Source organism: Parus major, linkage group LGE22 (assembly GCF_001522545.3).
Source record: "Parus major isolate Abel linkage group LGE22, Parus_major1.1, whole genome shotgun sequence".
Taxonomy (NCBI): Eukaryota; Metazoa; Chordata; class Aves; order Passeriformes; family Paridae; genus Parus; species Parus major.
The window spans coordinates 305,032-315,897 of NC_031798.1; the positions used below are offsets into that span (position 1 = coordinate 305,032).

General features: G+C 36.0%; 1 protein-coding gene across 1 annotated transcript in view; it reads left to right on the top strand.

Moving 5' to 3' along the window:
• SCN8A (sodium voltage-gated channel alpha subunit 8) overlaps positions 1-10,866 on the top strand; it is a 53,969-nt gene that overhangs the window by 38,547 nt on the left and 4,556 nt on the right. The window contains exons 15-18 of the mRNA XM_033520218.1: positions 4,976-5,098; positions 8,701-8,985; positions 10,084-10,137; positions 10,401-10,538. Coding sequence (XP_033376109.1) covers positions 4,976-5,098; positions 8,701-8,985; positions 10,084-10,137; positions 10,401-10,538 — 600 coding nt within the window. The remainder of the gene's footprint in view (positions 1-4,975; positions 5,099-8,700; positions 8,986-10,083; positions 10,138-10,400; positions 10,539-10,866) is intronic.

Sequence of the window (10,866 nt, forward strand, 5' to 3'; positions counted from 1 at the left end):
ATCCATATCCATAAATTCTCATACAAATCCATAAATTCTTATCCATATCCATAAATTCTCATCCATATCCATAAATTCTCACTCATATTCAGACATTTTTCTCAGGATCTTTGGGGTTCTTCTGTTCAGTTTTCTCTTGCCCCCTTCCCGATAAATCAATCCTCTTGGTGCCATCGAGATTTACATTCCCAATAAAACTGAGAATTCAAATCAAATCAAATTCTGATACCAGAAATGCAATAAATTCCTCCCTCCCAAGAGTTCTTCTGGATAAGAGAATTTACAAAAGGAAAAAAAGATCTCCAGCTATTTTTTATTTTATTATTATATCTTTTTCAGTCTTTGGGTTCCACAAATAAAAGTAGTTTTTGTTTTAATGCTATGTCATAGCTTAATATATATGTATTATATCACTATTTCTAAATTTTATTAATAACAGAGATAGACTATATTATTACAGCTAATTTTTCTAATCTTATACATAAAATATTGATTATAATACTTGAGAAAAGCCAATAGTTCGATGTGCATTTGTAACACCCCCAAATCAAAAAACCTCGATTTGGGTTTGTTTTTATTGGGATTTCTGCCCTGCAGGGATCAAGGAGGATTTTCCAGCTCTTTTGCTTTGCTGAAAACAGAATTTTGAGGAGGTCTGCTGGGGTGTGCAGCCCCTGGGAGGTTTTTGAGCTGTGCAGGTGTGGCAGTTCCTGGTGATATTTTAAATTAATAAATGGTTTTCTGGCGTTATTAACGATGAGGGGGTGATGAGGCAGTAAAATTTCCCCATCCCACCACCCCACCAGGTGTGTTCTGAGCGCTGGGAATCCTTGGGAAAGTTTAATTTTACACAGTTAGTATTTATATTTATAGTAAAGTTTAATTTTAGCACAAATCCAAAGGAAAAGCAGGATCCCATCGAAGCAGAAAACTCAGAGGGGCAGCTCCACCCTGGAATCCTCCTGCAGAACATCTTGGGAGGGAGGATCAATCTGAGAAATAAAATTAAAAAAGAGAATAAATGGTAGAATTAGAAGAAAAATGAATCAATAGGGAGAAGTTTTAGCAATAAATTTGGTTTAGTTTTAGCGAGGGAATTTAAAACCGATGGGATCGATGCTGTCCCAAGTGATAAAAATCCTGTAGGAAATTTCAGAAATCCAGAATTCCTGAATCCTTTTAAAAGGTTTCATCACATCCAGCTGGGATCCCCAAGAGCAGAAATGTTAAAAAAGAATCACCAATTTATTTTTTTTCCCCTTGGAACACTCTGTGTATGATTCAGTTGTTCAGCACCATTTATCACTCTGGAAATATTCCTGAGTAGGTGGAAGGAGCTAAGCTTGGAATTCAGGGGCAGAAGTGACTAAAATTCTGTGTTTCCTGTAGGAAAACTGAAATTTGAAATTTTCTTTTATTTCTTTTTTAAAAAAATCCTCTCTGATCCCCTCCAAACCTTTCCTTGGACACATCTGCCACGTGATAAATTTTATTTTCTGACAGTTTAACCCTGGATCTCTCTCTCTGCCTGAGGATAAAGTACAAGTTTTTTAATTCCAACATTTGAATTCCAACATTTGAATTCCAACAGTTTAATTCCAACATTTTAATAATTCCAACATTTGAATTCCAACATTTTAATAATTCCAACATTTTAATTCCAACAGTTTAATTCCAACAGTTTCAATTCCAACAGTTTCATTCCAACATTTTAATTCCAACATTTTAATTCCATCATTTTAATTCCAACATTTTAATTTTGGATGAAATGCAGCTTTAAAGGGGCAGATCTGGCACAACTTTGATTTCCTTCCCACGTGTCTGGGAGTGGAAGAAAGATCTGGAATTTCCCAGGCAGGAAGGGAAGAGCGAAAGGGAACAAGTATGGAATGATTTAAAATCCCCAGGGCTTTAGGAGGAATTCCTGTTTTCCCTTGGTGTCACAGAACAGCTTTTCCCTTAAAAAGAAATAAAAATTAAAATCTGAAATGTGACTTTGATATGCCAAAATACCCCTCAGCGACGCTTTGTGTGCCGGATGTGTGGAATCACCTTTTTTTAACCCAAATTGTGGCGCGGAAGGGGCCAGGGCAGCAGGGAATGAGCCTTTGCCATCCTAACAACGCTCTTGGATGTTATTTTTACAGGTTCCTATAGCATTGTCCAATTCCCCTCATCCCCAAAGCCTTGCTGGGTGTGTTTGTGAAGACTTTTACTGGGTAATAATGAAGGATTCTGCTTTCCAGTCAGTCTGGGATTCCCTTTGTCCGACCTCGGTGCCTGCTGTGTCTCCTGTTGGAATGTCCTAATCCTCAAAATCCTAAAAACTCCAACTTTTTCTGTCGTGGTCTTGGCATCCTGCTCGGGAGCCAGGTGTTATCCCCAGGGGGAAGGAGCTGTAAAAAAAAAAAAGAGGATTCTTTGTAGATGGAATCATGGAATTGTGGAATGGTTTGAGTTGGAAGGGACCTTAAAGCTCATCCAGGGTGCTCCAAGCCCCATCCTTGGGCATTTCCAGGGGCACTCCCGGTGTTAAATTTAAAATAATTTATTTTATTTATATATTTTTTTATTTGGTGAATAAGCCACATCTCCAAATCCATCCAAGTTTTATATTGAATTAGATATTTTATTTCGGATTTTTAAGGAAGGGACCTTAAAGCTCATCCAGGGTGCTCCAAGCTCCATCCTTGGGCACTTCCAGGGGCAGTTTTTAAAATTTAAAATAATTTTTTTTTATGTATTATTTTATTTATATTTTTTTTTAATTGGTAAATAAACCACATCTCCAAATCCACTGGAGTTTTTATTGTATCCGAGAATATATTGTAAATATATTTATATATTATTGTATATATTAAATATATATTTTACATATGTTATATAAAAATATATTTATTAATATCTATTATATAATATATATTTATATAAATATTTTATATATTATCTAAAGATATATATTTCTATATATTTATATATTTATCACATATATATTTATATAAATATATTTATATATTATATATAAATATCTATTTCTATATATTTATTATATTTATTATATTTATTATACATTATATATTATATATTATATTTTATATATAATATAATATGTAGTATGTTATATATTAATATATATTTATATATAATAGATAGTGTATTTTTATATTATTATTATTATTATTATTATTATTATTATATAATTCTAATTTTTTCTATAAAAAACTGACCCCTAGGAAATTTCCTATTCTGAGAATCCAGCTCAAACCCCACCTGTTCCAGGAGGAGGCATTTTTGGGGGTTTTTTTTGTTTATTTCTGTATTTGGATGTCTTTTAATTTGATTTTAAAAAGGATTCACGTCTCCTTTTCTGTCTGACGAAAAATGGGAATTGTGGCAGCTGCTGTGCCGTGTCTGTCCCTGTTTTCGTGGCTTGGTGGCTTTCAGGAGATCTGAGAATTCAGGTTTAGAGCAGAAATGTTTGCCCAGTATAAACCAGTTCATCCCAGTGCTTCATTTCCGCTGCTGAGGCTGGGATAGGGGGAAAAAATCAGGCAAAATGGGGATGGGATGGGGGAAAAATGGGATAAAACGGGGTTGGGATGAGGGGAAATTGGGGGGGAAATTGGGGAAAATGGGAGGAAAATTGGGGTGGGGAGAAAACAGCTGGAATGGAGAAAAACGGAGAATTTAGGAGCTGGGATTGGGTAAAAACGGGGAAAACTGGAGATTCTGATTTAGGGATGTGGTAAAAACCCCGGGAAAAGCAGTTCCTGGGAATCCAGGGGACCGTTTCTCCTCATCCCAGCCCTGTTCTATCCCATTTTCCTCCATCCCATCCTCGTTTTTCCTGTTCTATCCCATTTTCCTCCATCCCATCCTCGTTTTTCCTGTTCTATCCCATTTTCCTCCTCCTCATCCTCGTTTCTCCCAATTTTTCCTGTTCTATCCCATTTTTCTCCATCCCATCCCAATTTTTCCTGTTCTATCTCATTTTCCTCCATCCCATCCTCATTTTTCCCAATTTTTCCTGTTCTATCCCATTTTCCTCCATCCCATCCTCGTTTTTCCCAATTTTTCCTGGTTTCCCCCCAATCCCAACCTCGGCATCCGCAGGAGCCGGTGAAACACCGCTCTGTACTGGGTTTTACTGGGTTTTACTGGGTTTTACTGGGTTATACTGGGCTGTCCCCATGCTTGGAAAACCACTGGAAAACGGATCAGGAATTCTACAGCTCAACCCAAGCGGGATCAGGGAGAGAACACCCCCAATCCTCAGTGCCCACCCCAATCCAGAGGGGGTTCAGGAGGAGCCGGAAAAAAGAGTCTGAGGAATTCCCGAGTGGAATTTTCCCAGGAAATTCCCTGGAAATTTCCCAGGTGTGCAGTGTTTGTATTTATCTGTATTCTTTCTCACAGGTACCTTTAACATTTGTCTGGCTTAAATTTCATGGGCGCCGCCGGGATCCCTGCAGCCGGTAAAAGGGCGAGGGTAAGGTTTTTGTCATCGTTTGGGTTCTTCCTTCCTTCCAACAGCCCCCTTCTCTCTTTTCTTCTCAGTGTGTGTCTCTTCTTCCTCTCCTCCTTTTTTTTCACTGATCTCTTCCCCTCTGTTCTTTTCTCAACCACATTATTTCCTTCCAGGTCGGTTCAGTCAAGTGAAGTAGGCAGCTGGTGTCATGGCTTCGGTATTTGGGGCGGCCCAGGTGGCTCCTGGGCTGGGCAATCAGGGTTAGGGGATCCAATCTAACAGTCTGGAACATTTTTTTCTTTTTTTCTTTTTTCTTTTTTTTTTATTTCTTTATTTTTTATTTGTTGTTGTCGTTTTGTTGTCGTTTTTTTATTATTTTATTTCATTTTTTTTGTTGTTTTTTTTTGGTTTTTTCTGGTTTTTTTCCAATTTTTTTTGTGTGTTGTTTTTTTTTTCTCTCTCTCTCTTCTTTGCTTTTTTTCTATTTTTTTTCTATTTTCTGTGTAGGTCTCTTTAGTCAGCCTTATAGCTAATGCCCTGGGCTACTCGGAACTAGGTGCCATAAAATCCCTTAGGACACTAAGAGCCTTGAGGCCTTTAAGAGCGTTATCCCGATTTGAGGGGATGAGGGTAAGAATTCCATCAGCAGCTGATCCTTCTGCATGCCCGTGGAGCCGTTTGATTTTAAAAGCATGCTAGAAACGATCAAAAGAAAGAAAAATTCCCAACAGAATCATGATTGCAGCTGCTGACTCGATCACCTCCACACGTTGGATGTAAACCCTCGCCCACCGCTGCACCCTCCCCTCTTAACGAAGGGAGATGCATCAGCTGCCTCATTACATTAATTAGTGGCACAAAGCACTTTGCCATTTCGTAGCCCATGTCGCCACTTGGCTGTTCTCATTTGGCCTGGCTTTGACCTCCAGCATCCGAGGGGCTTCTCAGCTTTTGGAGGAAATTTTGATTTTTAGGGAGAATCACCAGGTGCAAAAAAAAAGCAGAATTGGAACCACCTTTGGGTTTGTTTTTTTTTTTCTGGATTTTTCCAGGTGTTGGTGGAATTGGATTGAATTATTTTTGTCTAAAGGGGGTTTTAAAAAAGGGAAAAAAAACTGCAGGGGGGAGCTCAGCTCTTTGGGAATTTTGGTTTCATTCCGTTTGTTGCACCTGGTTGTTCTCAGTCCAGTCTGGTGGTGAAACTTTTCCTTTCTGTCCCTTTTTCCTTTTTTTTCCATGCTTTTTTTGGTCCCTGTCGTGTCACTGTGGAACCAGAACAAAGCAAAAGCATTGAACTTAACAAAAGCTTTCCTTGAATTGGTGCTGGCACCACTCCCTCGGGTGTTTCAATTATTATATATTTCAATTATTCAATTATTCAATATATTCAATTATTATTATATTTCAATTGCAGCCTCTGAAATTCTGATATTTTGCTGCTTTTTTCTTAATTTTTTCTTAATTTTCTTAATCTTTTTCCCCATTTGGGATTGAAGAAGTTTCCTAAGAACATGCAAAAAATATAAATTATGTAGTAAAAAAAAAGAAATCAAAAATATAAATTATGGAGTAAAAAAAGAAATCAAAAATATAAATTATGGAGTAAAAAAAACAAATCAATTTTGTATAAATGGATTTTCCAGGTGCTCTTAAGAATGTGGGGTTTTGTGCTAAATCCCAGTTATAACCAGAGATACTGCAAGAAAATCACATTTTTTAAAGGATAAAGGAAGGGGAAAGCAGAGTTTTTAATTCAGGGTGTGAGTGGAGCAATTCCACCTGGATCCTCCTGATTTCTGCATCCAAAATCCAGCACAAGGAGCTGGGGAGGGATCCTCAAATTCCCTGGGGAGCAACAGAAACCCCTGAGCTCCAAATCCAAGGGATTCTTCTTCCCCAAGAGCTTCTCCTGCTGAAATTTCCTCGTGCCACAAATTTCATTCTAAACCTGAATCCTCAGCAGAGGCAGAAAGGAGGAAAAAATTCCCCTTTTCCACAAAATTGGAGATTTTTTTCTGGGTTGGGTTTGGTGACAAAGAAAAAGCCTAGCAGTGAACCTGAAATAAAATATTTCAATAAAGCTGGAGAAAATAAAAGCTTTTATTTCTAGATAAAATAAATAATAAATAATAAATAATAAACCTGGAGAAAATAAAAGCTGTTTTTAAGCCCTGCTGGGGAGAAGATTTCTGGTGTAGAATCAGGGAATTCTCACATTTAAAATGAGGGATTTTCACCAATTCTTTATTTTTGGAGACCAATATCAGTTCCCCACCCAACCAGAGCAATTCCTGTGAATTCCAGAGAACAGAGGTCTGAAATTGCAAAAAAAGGGAGACTGAAACTGGAGTTCTTTGCTTTTCTCTCCTCCATCACAATCTGCATTTCCAGGAGCTTGCTCTGCTCTCAGATGCTGTGAGATGTGCATGCACACAAAAGCCATGTTCCTCCTTTGGCTCCTTCTGGAAAGTTCTGTGCATTCCAGGGACCAGAAATGACCCTGATGGATGTGGCAGGATCTCACCCCTTTCTATTGTTTTGTGGGGTAGCTGGAATAAATCAGTGTATTTATATTTGTATTTATATATATATTTTTATATATTTATATATATATTAATATATTTTATATATTTAATTTATAATTTCGTGTTCATTTATTAATCTAAATCAGGAATCTTAATTAGGAGATCTCCATCAAAAACTGAATATCCCTCTGAGCTGCCTCTGTTAAAAGCTCTCATTTGTGTTGGCCAGCGATGCTCCCAAATTAAAATATTTGGAATTAGAAAAAGGAATTAGAAAAATTTGGAATTAGGAAAAAGGAATTAGAAAAATTTGGAATTAGAAAAATTTGGAATTAGAAAAAGGAATTAGAAAAATTTGGAATTTTAGAAAAAGGAATTAGAAAAATTCGGAATTAGAAAAAATCGGAATTAGAAAAAAGGAATTAGAAAATTTGGAATTAGGGAGAGATGAGGTGTGCCAAAAGCCATCCCCATCCCTTTTTGGTGCCGTTCGGAGGGAGGAACGTGGCTTTTCTGTCCTCGGGTCCTGCCAGGTGCATGCTGAGCTCTGCCTGGAACACCACGAGTGGCCTTGCTTTGTCCGCGGGGTGGTCTGGGTGTTGTGACTCGGGTGTTGTGATTCGGGTGTTGTGACTCGGGTGCGTGGGGTGGTCTGGGTGTTGTGACTCGGGTGTTGTGATTCGGGTGCTGTGACTCGGGTGTGCGGGGTGGTCTGGGTGTTGTGACTCGGGTGTTGTGACTCGGGTGTTGTGACTCGGGGCTTCGGTGTGACCACAGTGATGCTGGGCTGGGTCCTGACCCCATTTCTGCGGCCCCTGGTGGGAGCAGGACCCAGCCCCGAGTGAAAACAGCTTGGTTTGAATGTGGGGAATGGCTGGAGGGAGCCACTGAGCGATAAAATCCTGAATTATCAGCAAAAGATTTGGGGAAAATTCCATCCTTTCATCTGTGAGAGTCTGGGCAATTGAAAGCAGATCAAAGAATTACTGAAGAACAAAATAAATAAAAAACAAAATAAATAAAAAACAAAATTAATCAACAAAATAAATCAACAAAAGAAATCAACAAAAGAAATCCCAACAACGTGGCCTGTTTTTATTTCAAAAACAGAGCTCTGAAATACAATTTGAAGGTTGGAATCAGCCCCTCTGTCCCTCTGGGCAATTCAAATCAGATCAAAGAATTACTGAAGAACAAAATAAATAAAACAAAATAAATCACAACAACTTGGCCGGTTTTTATTTCAAAAAACAGAGCTCTGAAATACGATTTGAAGCTTGGAATGACTTCAAACTTCTTACATGGAGCAAAATGATCATCCCTGAGAGTCTGAGCCCCCCCTGTCCCTCTGGGCAATTCAAATCAGATAAAAGAATTAATTAATTAATTAATTAATTAATTAATTGAAGAACAAAATAGATAAACAAAATAAATCAACAAAAAAAATAAACAAAATAGATCCCAACAACGTGGCCTGTTTTTATTTGGAAAACAGAGCTCTGAAACACAATTTGAAGCTTGGAATCACTTCTAAATTCTACATGGAGCAAAATCCGAGTGGAATCACTTCCAACCTCCACGTGGAGCAAAATTTGAGGTGTCAGTGGCCCCATCCAGCTGTTCCCCCCCAAAAACAGCTGTACTGATGCTCGCTGTCTCCTGCCTCGTGTTTTATACTGAAACTTTTTCCCACCCCTCCCAACACAGGTGGTTGTCAACGCCTTGGTTGGCGCTATCCCTTCCATTATGAATGTCTTGTTGGTCTGCCTTATCTTCTGGCTGATTTTCAGCATTATGGGGGTTAACCTGTTTGCCGGGAAATATCATTACTGCTTTAATGAAACAGCTGAGCATCGCTTTGAGATAGATGTTGTTAACAACAAGACAGACTGCGAAGCTCTGATGCCTCCCAACTCCACCGAGATCCGCTGGAAGAATGTGAAAATTAACTTTGACAATGTTGGGGCAGGATATCTGGCTCTGCTGCAGGTGGTGAGTTGGGTTTGCTGTAGAGTTCTCCTCTCTCTGAAATAATGGGGTTAGTGTTCAGGGACTCACATCATCATGGGTGATTATAGGAAGGTGCTAGATTTATATTTTTGTTTTTATTATTTATATTTATATTTATATTTTTATATATTTTATATGTTTTATATATTTTTATATATTTATTTTTATCTATTTTTATATATTTATATATTTTTATATTTTTATTTTTATATATTTATATTTTTATTTATATTTTTATATATTTATATATTAATGTTTTTATTTATATTTATATTTTATCTATATTTTTATATTTATATTTACATTTATAATTATATTTTTATTTATTTTTATTTATATTTATATTTTTATATATATTTTTATATTTATTTATATTTATAGCTATATTTTTATTTTTATTTTTATATTTTTTATATATTTATATTTATTTTTATTTTTATTTTTAACTTATATTTATATATATATATATTTATATTTTTATTTATATCTATATTTTTATTTATATATTTATATTTACATTTTTATTTACATTTTCATTTTTATTTTTATATATTTATATTTATATATTTATATTTACATTTATATTTATATTTATTTAAGAGCTCTGGGTGTCAGGGGTTCACAGACCCAAATCTGACCCCTCTTGGTTTAGAGCTGAACATGTTTTATACTCTATCATTACACAATTTACATATTAATTATTAATATTAATATTGTTTTTACCCAAGCATGGATTTCTCCTGATCCCCCCTCAACCCCCTAATGTTTTTCCTCATGTTCATTAAACAAAAATAATTATAAAAAAATAGATTTATTAACTGAAAAAAATAGATTAACTGAAAAAAATAGATTTATTAACTGAAAAAATAGATTTATTAAACAAAAAAAATAAGTTTATTAACTAAAAAAAGAGATTTATTAACTGAAAAAAATAGATTTATTAAATGAAAAAAGATGAAATGAAAAGAAAAATATTTAAATAATAATAAAGTTTATTATACAGGACCATCCAGAGTGGCAGGGAGTCACAATTCAGGTTCATTCTCATATTTTGGGTGAATTCTTTCTTTTCTTTGCCAGGCTACATTCAAGGGCTGGATGGACATCATGTACGCAGCTGTTGATTCCAGAAAGGTACAAAAAAACCCCAAAAACTCCCCTCCCTTTATTTCCTTTTGCTCTTTTGCTTTGCTAAAATCAAGACTAAAACTTGCAGAACAGGTTTTTTTTTGAATATATAATATTCACAATTAATATTTACAAATAAAAGTTAAAATATTCTGATTTTTGGATCTTTTCAGCCCAACATCTTCGAATTTAGAAACACAACCAATCTCATTTTGCATGGATTTTTGTCTCTAAAATGTCATTTTTTGCTCTTTTTATCTCCATTTCAGCAAGAAGAACAGCCCAAGTACGAGGACAACATTTACATGTACATTTACTTCGTCATCTTCATCATCTTCGGTTCCTTTTTCACCCTCAATTTGTTCATCGGCGTCATCATCGACAACTTCAATCAACAGAAGAAAAAGATAAGTGATTTTTGTTTGCTGCTTGTTCCAGGCCCTGGGTTTATCTGCAAAATAAAAATCATTTTGGGGCATAAAACTGATTTTTTTTGGCTTTTTGGGGCCTCCCAGGAGCAGCTGAGAACAACAGGGAGCAGAAAATGTAGTTTAAGGTGGATGAAATATTTGTCCTGGGCTTTCTTTTGGGGCATTTTGGGGTTTTTTTACATCTTTCCTAAAAAAAAACCCAAAATGCACCAAAATGTAGCTCAAGGTAAATTAAATATTTCCCCTGGGCTTCATTTTGGGGCATTTGGGGGGTTTTTTTTACACCTTTTCCTTTAAATTTTAT